Source organism: Adiantum capillus-veneris, chromosome 17 (assembly GCF_014529385.1).
Source record: "Adiantum capillus-veneris isolate H3 chromosome 17, ASM1452938v2, whole genome shotgun sequence".
NCBI lineage: Eukaryota > Viridiplantae > Streptophyta > Polypodiopsida > Polypodiales > Pteridaceae > Adiantum > Adiantum capillus-veneris.
The window spans coordinates 40,768,321-40,781,225 of NC_140947.1; the positions used below are offsets into that span (position 1 = coordinate 40,768,321).

Genomic DNA, 12,905 nt, shown 5'->3' on the forward strand with positions numbered 1-12,905 from the left:
CCTTGTGCAGATTGTTCTTGATACCTTGTCAGATTCTTACCAAACTTTTGCTAGTACTTGGAGACTTATGACCCAAGGAAATCTTGAAGTTGTCAAGTTTGATGCATTATGCACATTGTTGTTGCAAAAGTCGCTTTCAAGAAAAAACAGGACTAGATAGCATGTAGTTGAGTAGGCCTTTATTGCTACTCAAAGAAAAGGTGGTACCACCAATGCCGCCACTTCATATGGTTCTTCTGCGAGTGGAAAATCACAAGCTCCTAATGCTTCTGCTGACAGCAATTCATCTGTAAATTCTAGTGATAAGACAAAAAAGAAGATGCGTTGCCATTATTGTAAATCTAATGATCACTTGATCAAGCAGTGTCCTAAGTTGAAGGCCAAAGAGGCTAATAAGAAAGAGGTTGGTTCCACTACTAATGTTGGTTCCACTACAAATGCAGCTATTGTTGAGTCTTCTATGAAAGGAGACTGTGATGTTGATGTTAATGCAGAATGGGATTTTAGTGCAGAGTGTACCTATAATCCTGCTATCCATTATGCATGCATGTCATTTGCTGCAGATTCACATGTGTGGTATTTTGATAGTGGTTCTACAAAGCACATTACCTCACATTGTGTTTTGTTCACCTCTCTTAAATCTGTCCCTCATGGGAATTTAGTTACTTGTGCCAACAATGCCTCTTATCTAGTTTAGGGAGTTGGAAAGATTGTGCTTATTGTTGCAAATGGCAATTCTTTCACACTTGTTGATGCACTTCATGTAACTGGGATCAAGAAGATTCTTTTGTATGTATATGCACTTGCTAGACTTGGACTTGTAGTCAAATTTGTGGGATGACAGATGTACAGTACATGATCTCAGTTTCGGTGATGAAATTATTGCATCTGGCATTGTATAAGCTCACTTTGTATGACAAGTGTAGGCAAAATTTTGCAAATGCAGTTGTGGATCCTAAGTCTATTTTAGATGCAAAACTTTGGCATGCATGTTTTGGGCATCTGAATCTTACCAGTTTGCTACGTTTGCAAAAATATGAAATGGTTGCTTCTTTGCCACCTCTTGAATCACCTGTCAAACATGTTTGTGAAGGCTGTATTTTGGGTAAGATGCAGCATTCTAAGCTTTCAAAGGATGGTTCAGTTAGGGCCACATGCAAGTTGCATCTTGTGCATAGTGATGTTTGTGGGCCCATGCAAACTCCGTCCTTGGAAAATTACCTGTACTTCGTGACTTTCATTGATGATTACTCTAGGAATGCGTGGATATATATGCTTAATGCAAAGTACAAAGTTTCTATGTGATGCAAACAATTTCTGACTATGGATGAAAATGTCTTGAAATGTACTATGGGCACCCTCCGTTCCGATCGAGGAGGGGAGTATATGTCTCACGAATTTAATCCATTTCTAGCTAGTCGTGGGATAAAACACCAATGTACAGTGCCTTATATGACTCAAAAAAATGGTGTTGCTGAGAGGGAAAACTGGTCACCTACAGAAATGGCATGATGTATGGTCAAAAGTCAAGCTTTGCCGTATTTGTTTTGGCTTGAGTCTTTCATGTGTGCCACTTATGTATTAAATAGGTGTCCTACAAAAGCTTTGCATTCTACTGCTCCATATGAAGCATGGCATGATAGAAAGCCTTATATATTGAACACATGCGTGTTTTTTGGTTGTTTGGCGTATGCTTTGGTGCCACAAACACAGTGTAGGAAATTGGATGAAAAGATTTTCAAATGTATTTTTGTTGGTTATAGTGATGAAAGCAAAGGTTACAGGTTGTATCATCCGTAAACAAAGCATAACTTGGTCGCACGGGATGTTGTATTTGTGGAATATTTTGTTCAGCCCTTGCTGTCATGTACTAGAGACAGTAATGTAAGCTCACATGATATTTATGACACTTTGTTGCCTCTTTTTAGTGGTGGAAGTTCAAGTGTAAATTCCAATGAGGAAAATGTACAGCCTATGGGGGTTCTGAAAATGTTATAGGTCAGCCTATTATTGACGCAGATCTACATGATGTACTTGATGAGGAGAGGGTTGATAATGAGCAAGCTAGAGCCTAATGCCTAAAAATGGTTGGTGCATACTTTGCATGACAGTAAATTGGATGCACCTTTGTCTAGTCGTACTCATTCAGGTTTTCGCCATGCATCTTATGCATCAGATTGTTATGCCTTGGCTATGTCTAGCTTACGTGATGTTGAGGAACCTCTATCTTTTGATGAAGCATAGAATTCAAAAAATTGGATGGCTGCCATGAAATCAGAATATGATGCACTTATAGAAAATGACACATGACTTTATGTGATTTGCCTCCTGGCAAAAAAGGCCATTGGTACAAAGTGGGTTTACAAGTTGAAAAGCAAGTCTGATGGTGAGATTGATCACTATAAGGCTCAACTTATTACAAAGGGTTATGCACAACCAAAAGGCATAGATTATGAAGAGACTTTTTCTCCCACTTGTTGTATAAATACTGTGCATTTTCTATGTGCATTGGCAGCTCATTTTGGTTGGGATGTACATCACTCAAACATTGTTACTGCTTTCTTGAATATTGACATATTTGAGGAAGTTTATGTAATGCAGCCTCACGGTTTTGCCAAGAAAGGACAAGAGGATAAAGTATGCAGATGTAAGAAAGCTTTGTATGGGTTCGCACATTGTATGTAAAGCATGAGGGTGATCTACTTCTCATTGTGGTTCTTTATGTGGATGATTTTTTGATCACTCGACCAAATGAGAGACATATTGATGAATTTAAGGATGAATTGAATGCTACTTTTAAGATGAAATATTTGGGTTTGTTGCATCATTACTTGGGTATACAGTTTAAGCAGTGTGATGGTGGTATTGCCTTGTGTCAGAAAAGTTACATGGAGACATTGCTATGTAAGTTTGGACTTGAGGATTGCAAACCTATTGCCACTCTCATGGAAACAGGTTTGAAATTGAGTCTTCATGATGCTGATGATCCTCCAGATGTCACTCTTTACCAAATGGTTGTTGGATGCCTCATTTATGTATACAACACAAGGCCGGATATTCAGTTTGCAGTCTCACAAGTCAACAAATTTATACATAGCCCAAGGTCTAAGCATTAGCAAGCTGTCAAGAGGATTTTTCGCTACTGGAGTGGCACTTTACATCTTGGCTTGTTTTATCCCAAGGAGGGATCATTTCTGCCAGATTTACATGCTTTTTTGGACTCAAATTGGGCTGGTTGATTTGACACACGAGTGTCCACAAGTGGTTTTGTTCATGCTTTGCAGATCATGCATATCATGGTTGAGCAAGAAGAAACCTACTGTGGCTACTTCCAGTTGTGAGGCTAAGTACAGGGTAGTCTTCACAACTACAGTTGAGTGTGTATGGCTCAGACGCCTTATGGCTGATTTGGCTGTTGGACAGGACACTGCCAACACCATATACACTGAAAGTCAGAGTGCATTGGCAAATGCGAGAAACCTATTTTTTCATGCTCGCACAAAGCACATTGAGTTGCATTACCACTATGTCAGGGAGAGGCTCTTAGCAGGAGAGATCAACTTGGCTTATGTGCCAACATAGGAGAACCTTGCAAATCTTTTCACAAAGGCATTGTCTTGTGAGGAATGCGCTCCAATGGTGGACCGCATTGTTGAACCAGGGTCAGGCCCCAACAACGTGGGTCCATTTGAAACATCTTTTTGCGCTTGCATGGCTGACAAACACTTTTGAAGTGGATGTGATGACAAAATGGCACGAGTTGAATGCTAAATAGTGTGCGAATCTGGAAGAGTACAATAAACAGTTTTGGGCCGCACTGTTGCTAGTCACCTCTTACAGGTTTGTGCCATTGTCAGAACAGATTGAGAAGTACTGTTGCGGATTGCCCAAGAAAATCAGGGACTACTGCACGAAGACTACTGTCATGAGTATGGTTCAGTTGATTGAGAATGCAAGAGTGGCCAACAATATGTCGAAAGGAGATTCCAATGGATTTAATAGCCACAAGAAAGGATCCCAGGGCAAACAGTTTTCAGCCAAGGTCAATGTTGCAGCAAAGTCTTATGAGCCTCCCACAAAGAAGCCCTCCACTGAAGAAGGTGATACCTCCAAGAAGCAGTCTAAATCTTCTTCGGGACGAGGACAAGGGCAAAAAAGGCATTTTTCTGGCAAAACTTTTGAAGAAAGGAAAGCTCTTAGGGAGGCCAAGAAATGCTACATTTGTGAACAGGAAGGACATTTTGCAAATGAATGCCCACAGAAGAAGTCACATGATAAGGATGACAAGTCAGACCATAAAGGGAAGAAGCCAAACCCAAGTGCAGGACTTGTTCCAGATTTGGTTGGAGACCAGCCAAACACAGATGCCACGGAGCTATGTAGAGCTTGGGGCAAAGTTAGAGACCAGGCAGTGCTAGTTTTCTTTGATCCAGGAGCCCGTGAAAATTTCATATCACCAGAATTGGCATCAAAGTTGGGCATTCGTGCAGAGGAGATGGGTATGACAGGGGAAGCAGGTTTGGCATGCCCAGGTCATTCAGAGCTTGTTACTCCCATTTTGGGAAAGCTTCGTCTGCACATTCAGAGCTATGTGGATGCGAAAGAATTTCATATTATGCCACTTGAGGGCTGTGATGTGTTACTGGGTATCCCATGGTGTTACAGGTTGCATGCTATGGTGGATACTTACAACAAAAATTATTACCCTTGTACATAGAGGAAAGACTCATGTCCTTGATGTAAAGCTTAAAGGCGAGTATGTTCCAGTTGTTTCTGCTTCTGCTATTTCATCTGTAATAAAGAATCATCTACTTGATCTTTGCAAAAGAAGTACCTCAAGTTGTATCTAATTTGTCTACCTTAGATAAAGACAGGTCAACTTTTTTGAGTGGTTTCAGTGATTGTTTTTTGGACTCTTTGCCAGGGGAGTTACCTCCTAAGAGACCTGAGGATCATACTATAGATCTTGTGTTAGGTTCTAGTCCACCGAATAGACCACCATACAGGGTTAGTGCAGCCCAGTAGAAAGAGATTATGAGTCAGGTCAACGAGCTTTTAGAGAAGGGGTTGATTCAGCCCAGTTCGTCCCCTTTTTGTTCGCATGTACTCTTAGTGCAGAAGAAGGATGGTTCATGGCGCATGTGCATTGACTATCGCGCCTTGAATAAGAATACCATCAAGAACAGGTTCCCCATACCGAGGATAGATGACATTCTTGATCGGCTTGAGGGAGCGTCATTGTTTACAAGAATAGACCTAAAGAGTGGGTACCATCAGATACGCATTAGGCCAGAAGATGTCCATAAGACTGCATTCAGGACAACATTTGGTCTCTATGAGTTTCTTGTTATGCCATTTGGTCTCACAAATGCTCCTGCCACATTTAATAGAATGATGGACAGAATTTTTAGACCACATAGAAACTTCGTGGGTACCTTCTTTGATGACATGATTGTCTACTCGAAGTCTGAAGAGGAGCATAGGGATCACTTGACTGCAGTTTTTCAATGAGTTACGTAACAACAGGCTACTCATTAATGCGAAGAAGAGTGAATTCTTTTTGCAAGAGATTCACTTCCTTGGACACATCGTTTCAAAGGATGGGGTACGCATGGATCCCGCTAAAGTGGAAGCAATTAGGTCATGGCCAGACTTGAAGTCCGTACATGACATTCGAAGCTTTCTAGGCTTATGTTCCTACTATAGGAGGTTCATCCAAAATTTTGTTGAGATTGCTTCTCCACTCCATGCACTGCAAGGAAAAGGAGTTACTTTCAAGTAGACAGCCAAGGAAATTCTAGCGTTCAAACACTTGAAAGAGAAGCTGACTTCAGATCCGGTAATCATTTTGTCAGATCTTTCGAAACCTTTTCTAGTTCAATGTGATGCGTGTGGCCATAGTCTTGGTGCAGTTCTAATGTAGAATGACCAAGTAGTCGCATATGAGAGCAGTATTCTTTTGAAGACTGAAAGAAACTTGCAAGTCTATAAGAAAGAATTGCTGGCAGTAATTCATGCTCTCAGTAGTTGGAAACACTATCTGCTAGGGGCTGATTTTGTTGTCCAAACGGATCATCAAACCTTGCGATATTTTCTTACACAGATGAAGTTGTCTGAGAAGCACATGCGATGGGCAAACATCTTGTCAATGTTCCATTTTCAGATTGTGCATGTGCAAGGGAAAAAGAATGTGGTGACTGATGCATTGCCACGAAAGCCCAAAACTGCAGCAGTGTTAATTCCGTACCATTGTGAACTAGACAAAATGAAGACACAATATGCTGAAGATTCAGATTTTGCAAGGATTTATGACCAGCTTGTTGATGGGAAACATCATGAGCACTATATGTTTAAGAATGACTTTCTCATGATGCATGGAAATTTATGCGTTACAAAACAGTTACGGCCAAAGATTTTGATATAAAGTCACGCTTCACCTTATGCTGGGCATCGTGGAATTGATGCAACAGTAAAAGGGGTTGAGGCATTCTTCTATTGGCCAGCTTTGCGTCAAGATGTTGACACATTTGTAAGATCATGCTTAGTATGCCAAAAAGTCAAATTTGACAGACAAAAGCAACCGAGATTGTTGCAGCCATTGCCGATCCCTGATAGGCCATGGAAAAGCATAGCAATGGACTTTATCTTGGATCTTCCAAGGAAGCAAACAGGCAATGATGGGATTTGGACTATCATTTGTAGGTTCAGTAAGCAGGCCCATTTCATTCCTGTGAGGAAGAAGATAAAGCCAGAACACATGGTCAAGATATTCATGAGCAATATCTTTAAATATCATGGGATGCCTCAGTCAATTGTCAGTGACAGGGATCCACGTATGACGAGTCTTTTCTAGAAGGCACTGTTTGAGAACATAGGCACTACGCTAAAGTTCTCTTCTTCGTTTCATCCGCAAACTGATGGACAGTCAGAAGAGGAAAATTCTACTGTCTTGGACCTGCTCAAATGTTATGTGTCAGAGCACAAGGCAACTTGGGAACACTATCTCCCATTGATTGAATATGCTTACAATAACACTATGCATACGTCAACAAGTAAGGCACCATTTGAGATAGTGGAAGGAGGAAAGAAAGTCCCGCCCATTTTGCAGACTAAGGACAAGATATTCTAGGCAGACAAGTGTGTGCAAGATCTGGATGAAACATACATGAAGATAAAGATTGCTCTTGAGAAGACTCAGGCTAAGCAAAAGAAAGCTGTTGATCGTCACCGTCGTGAACTTGTATTTTCACTTGGTGATTGAGTGCTTTTGCGCTTTGAAAAGGCCAGGTTAAGAAAAAGGAAAGGCAAGGAACGCTTGTTTCCTAAGCTCAGTATGCGATATTATGGTCCTTTTCAGATTTCAAAAAAGATCAGCGATGTAGCTTACAGGTTAAAGCTACCAGAAGGCTGGAAAATACATAATGCTTTTCATGTCAGCCTTATAAGACCCTTTGTTGGTAATGTGCCAGAGAATATGCTTGATGAGAAACAACCCGAAGTGGAAGAATTGGATGAAATCCTTGTTCCTAAACAGATATTGGCACATAAGGAAAGAAAGGTTAGAGGAAAAGTTGCAAGACGCTATTTGGTGAAGTTCAAGAACTATCCATCGTTGGATGCCAAATGGATGGAAGAGTCTAAATTGGTTGATTCACCTTAGCTATTGCAATTGTATCTTGAAGCCTTTCAGATGGAACTCACAGTGACTTGATGTAGCCTTTTTGGAGCAAGGCAAGAGCATGGTTCATGATGCTCAAGAGAGTAGTTAAGCAATTGTATCTACTCTTTCCATACAGGATTTAGCTAGAGAAGTTTGTGCTTGAGAGTACACTAGAAGACTTATATGCTTGATATATGTGTCGTAGCCAGGTTGGTGGGATTGTTTAATCGTCCAACGCTACATTTCCGGAAGCATGTATATCTTGGATTCCCATCATAGAATATATGTGATATCAGGAGATACCGCATGTATTATTGTCATACAAGCGAGGTCGCTTGCAGTATTTCAAGGGTGGGGTGTGTCACCAAGAGGTGTATTTTTCCTGTTGCCTTCCGTAAATAAGTACTAGATATTTTTATTTATTTTTATTTTTACTTGTTTTCCTCGGAACCATTGAAAAGATGCAAGTCGACATTGCATGACCAGTGTGAAACGGCTGCGGCCGAATAGGTTTCTCACAGCGGAAGTCTGGGTCGGTCAGTCGGGCCAGTTAGCACTGAATTCTGATGAGTATGGAAGCCTGTGTGCACCAAATGAAGTCTAGGCCACTCGAAAAGTCACTTATAACTTTATAAGTCAGTGGGAACTACAGAATTAACTCAAAAGGGGCAAACTGGACACATGGCGGCTCCTTGTGAATTTTTCCACTTCCATCAGCAAGAGGGGGTGCCCAATTTGAGAGAGGAGGCTGATTTGACTCATAAGAGAGCTATAGTGTGTGTGTAAGTAGTGGGTGCAATTCTACAGCTTTAATGGAAAGCTTGCCTTCTCTATCTCATGTAGCGCGATGATTTGCTCTCGTGCATCTCTCTCTCCCCTTTGGCACATATGGTAATGCCCCATTAGTTGGGCTACTCAGATGAACATGTACAGTTCTGGGGGTTTATGCGCGCTTGCCAAGGCAAGAGCCTTCTGAACAGGAACTGGATTAGCTAATTGCTAATCCCCCACAGATACGCACAGTTCCATCGCGAAAGATTGCGAGTTTGGAGAGTTTTCTCGCATGAAAACTCGTCCAATTCACACAGAAACTGTCCCATTGTGTGCGGGAGCCCTTGGGGCACTCGTAGGCGTGTTCGCTCCGCTAAAATAATCCAAAACAGTGAATTACAGTCTGCTGTGTTTTTCTGCAAGGTTAGGGTTTCACACCTAAACTGCAAGGGAACCCCGGTGGAGCCTCGTGAGAGCCTTGGGATGCGTGTACAGGCTTTTGGGCACCCGACAGTGCAAAACAAAGAATTACAGCCCGCTGAATTTCTGTGACAGCTCACCAGAAAGCTTCCAGATAACGAGGGCATCCGTCCTAGACATGTGCTTTTGACCTACAAAGATTTTTACGCTTTGTGAAAGCTTTGTGAAAGCTTGTGCTAAGTGGTCGCATCGTTTACCTTAATTTGAATAAAGAAATACCAAAAGGGGCGCCAATCTTTGGGACCTACAAAGTGTCAGTCTCGTGCGCGCAGTGACATTCTAGTCGCTGGATGCAACTGTGTTCTCTTCCCTTCTTAGTGCTTTGTGTAAAGTTAATAGGTAATTCAAATAGTACCGCCCTAAGTCTGATCATGTGAAGAGCCATCAGATGGCCATGCCTAATTGTGTAAGGGAGCTTCTACTTACCAGAGCAAACTCATCAAGACGAGGACGCAAACATCGGCCACATGTTGGTGCTGCTTGTGCTTCTTCTTCTCTCTCTCTCTCTCTCTCTCTCTCTCTCTCTCACAGCTTCGCACGGAATATTCAAGCTTTATAGTGCCATTCAGAAGTTGTATTTGTAAAGACATACAAATGCCTATTTACAACATCTGTACAAATGCTGGACAGACAGAGAGAAGAGATGCAAGCCTGTATGGCCATAGAATTGTCTTTCACGTAGTTAATATGCTGGTAAACCCATGTGGTCGGCAGTTTTGCTAGGCAGGAAAGTCATGCATAAAGGAGCCGCCTTCTTGGCAAGGGCGAGAATAGCCGAAATCAACGTCCAAATACCGTCCCCACAGATCAAGCCCGAGGCTACTGCTGGAACCAACAACTTTGCCTTCTTCAAGTTGAGCTTTTGCCAAACATAGACAATAACTGTCCCCACAAACATGTCGATGGTGAAGTAAGGTCCAATGTAAAAGGGAATAGCCATTGCCATTGGGATGGGTATGTAGCCTGCCCACTTCTTCAGTGGCTTATCCCTTATGAAGTTCACTAACATGGCTCCAATGAAGAACCCATAACACATGTCCAGACAATGTTTCGGCAAAGCACCAAAGCCTTGAACTCCGATTGTCGCCATCTCCCTGTAAATGATGGCATAAGGTGCCTTGTACTCTCCTTGAGGATTCCCCACATCAAACGCATTCCAGAACAGCCAAAATGTGAGAGGTGCAATGATGCACCCCATAACCGTCCCAATTACCTGGCTTACAAACATGGACCTTGGAGACGAAAGTGTCAAATAGCCTGTCTTGAAGTCTTGCATAAGATCCGCCGAGCACGACACTATAACCATCATGACACCACATGATACAAGACCCACCAACACTCCACCATTTGCCCCTGCCCATGCAGAGAAAACAAAGAGGCCCAGCTTGCCGTATGTCGATGCCAAGCTCCAATCAGTGAGCCCACACCCATACGCATTGCAAAATCCGAGGACCGGCGCCATGATGTAGCTTATGAAGACATAATACCACTTAACTTGAGGAAAAATAAGCGGTACAGAAATGGTGGAGACTATAGCAAGCACAACATAGCACACAACTGCTACTTTGAGAGGGATTCTGTCTTTCATGAACATTGCTGTCCTCCTCTGCTCGTCATGAAGCTGCACATAAGCACATCGGAGTGTCACGTGCAAATACAGAGTCATCTATCACTAAATAGATAGCAATAAAGAGACCAATTGTGTTACCGGCATCATCAGCTTTCAATGGAAGCTTTTTGCTATGGGTTTTATACAAAACCCACAATGTGATAGCGCTTATCTTCACTAAATTGTAAAGACCGTCCCCCAAAATGATAGCAATGGCAACAAGCACCTGATAGGACAAAATGTCATAATAGTCAAACTTATGATAATCCCAAGCAAGCACCGCATAATCAACAAAATAGTGTCAATTACCTTGTAGCCATAAAGACCTTCCAACTTTGATCCTTCAACTGCATCAGCAGGATACCAGTTGCCTGCTTTCTTTTCAAGCAAGGGCCACATTAGGCCCCATGAAAGAATGCCTCCGAGTAGCAAAGAAACATTGATTAAATGAGGACAAATCATGCCAGCCCCGACGTAAGTCATCCTAAAATCAAAGTAGAATCTGACCAGAGTGCAAAGTAAAACAAAGGAATTAGAGACCACATATATAAAGAGAGCCTTGATGCCCCAAAAACTGACTGATAAAAAAGAAACAGAACGTACTTGTATTGGTACGCCTGGAGCCCAAGCGTAGGAAAGCTATCGAACCCACAAGCATTGTTTAGTCCACTAAAGAACCACTTGAACATGCTGAAGAAAAAGCTGAAAAAGAAATACTTTCCCATGTACAGAACCTGCTTCCTGCACACAATTGAACACCCAGAATTGTAATGAATAACTGGGATAATGGTTACTTCTGCTTCAGAAATGAGTCCCTTCACACATTTCTTGATTCTTTTTGCAACAATAAACTTTATTCTCCTGCACTCACTCAAGCAACAGAAAACTACCAAAATCACATCACACACAAATTCTGCCATTAAAGAGTACTATATGGAGACGCCTCCCTGCAATTCTAAACACCGTCACAAAAAGCCACTCTAAAGATTGACGCTACAAAGCGCTATCAAAATCATGATATGATCGCATTCTTGCGACATGTCCGATGTACAAATATGGCTGGAAACAAGCGGGTATGATGACAACAAACTACCCTCTACAATTCTCAACAATCTGTACTCTATAGATTGAAAATAAGTATCCACAAACTTATTGCATGAATAACAGCTTACATGGCTTCTTCATATCCATGGGGTGTATGGAAGCTATTGATCAGCACTGCTGTTGCCGTACCACTTGGATAAGTCAGCTTGTAATCAATAATCATTATCTATGCATAACAAAAAAAGGCTTCAGTCTACACTGGAAAAATATGTTGTACTTGTGTCAATAAATTACTGTGTTAGAAAGACTTACTTTGCGAAGAGGAACAACCGCCAACAGCCCAAGGAAACTGACAGAAAACATGAAACCAATTATCCAACTCAAGTGGGGATCTTTGATGTCTTCTGTACTGTCGTGTGTGTTGTTGTTGCGGTTATTGATAATGTTGTAGGTCTTTGAATCTAGACCAATCAAATAGGTACCAAAACCTCCTGTGATTGCACAAGGCAGAAGTGTTGAGCAGAGTTACAGAATGCTTAAACCCTTTCACAATATATGCAATTGCACTCACCACTAAAAGCCAGGCCATAGCAGGCCACAACACATGTCTGGATAACAGTATTCTCCTGTCGCGTGAAGGGCGTATGGGCAATGCCTAGCTTCGACAAAATCTGGGTGAAAGATTTTATAAAGAAGAACCCAAGCAAGCCAGCAGAGACGTTGAGGGAGGGGATAACTCCTGTTGTTAAGGAGAGCTTGAGCGTTATGATGGAGAAGACGAACCCAAGCACTGCACCCACAATAAGCCCACGTAGAGTTATTTGCTTCCACCATGGGGGCACCTCCATAGCTGCAAACAGCTCCTCAACAGAAAACTCTTTCTCTGGAACGTTGTCATTGGCACGCTGTTCTTGAATGTCTTCTGCGGGTTTGGGAAGATCAGGAAATGCATTCACATTCTTTGTGTGTTTTCCTTCTTCGACCTCTATGACAGTACCCATCGCCTCTCCTTTATGAAGAAACTAGCCTACACAGAGAAGAGCTATGAAATCAAGACTTTGAACTTCATTTTGAAGGTCCTGTAAGAGCAAATGGATCATTCAAAAGCAAACACAGATAACTCACAACAGCTTGTGACAATGTGAGTGTCAGTATGTGAGCATGTTTGAGTGCGAAAATGAAGAAAACAAAGTAAACCCTTGAGAAGAGCTCACGGGAACCATTGCGCCAAAAAGTGGAATAAAATAAATATTTGGACTCTTTGAAATTGTTCCAAAATTTTGGAACCTTGAGGCCCTTCACCATTGAATATCCCTTTTAAATAATTACTCTTACCTCTTT

The 12,905-nt window shown here is 41.8% G+C and overlaps 1 protein-coding gene across 1 annotated transcript; it reads right to left on the reverse strand.

Annotated features, from left to right (window-relative positions):
- Positions 1 to 9,451: 9,451 nt before the first annotated feature.
- LOC147437110 (putative metal-nicotianamine transporter YSL6) lies at positions 9,452 to 12,703 on the reverse strand. Its single transcript, XM_086486671.1, has 7 exons — positions 12,136 to 12,703; positions 11,877 to 12,055; positions 11,693 to 11,790; positions 11,124 to 11,261; positions 10,830 to 11,022; positions 10,570 to 10,746; positions 9,452 to 10,532 (listed from the first exon to the last, which is right to left on the reverse strand). Exons 1-7 carry the CDS (start codon positions 12,563 to 12,565, stop codon positions 9,594 to 9,596), a joined length of 2,154 nt encoding a protein of 717 aa, XP_086342797.1. The 5' UTR covers positions 12,566 to 12,703; the 3' UTR covers positions 9,452 to 9,593.
- Positions 12,704 to 12,905: the final 202 nt, after the last annotated feature.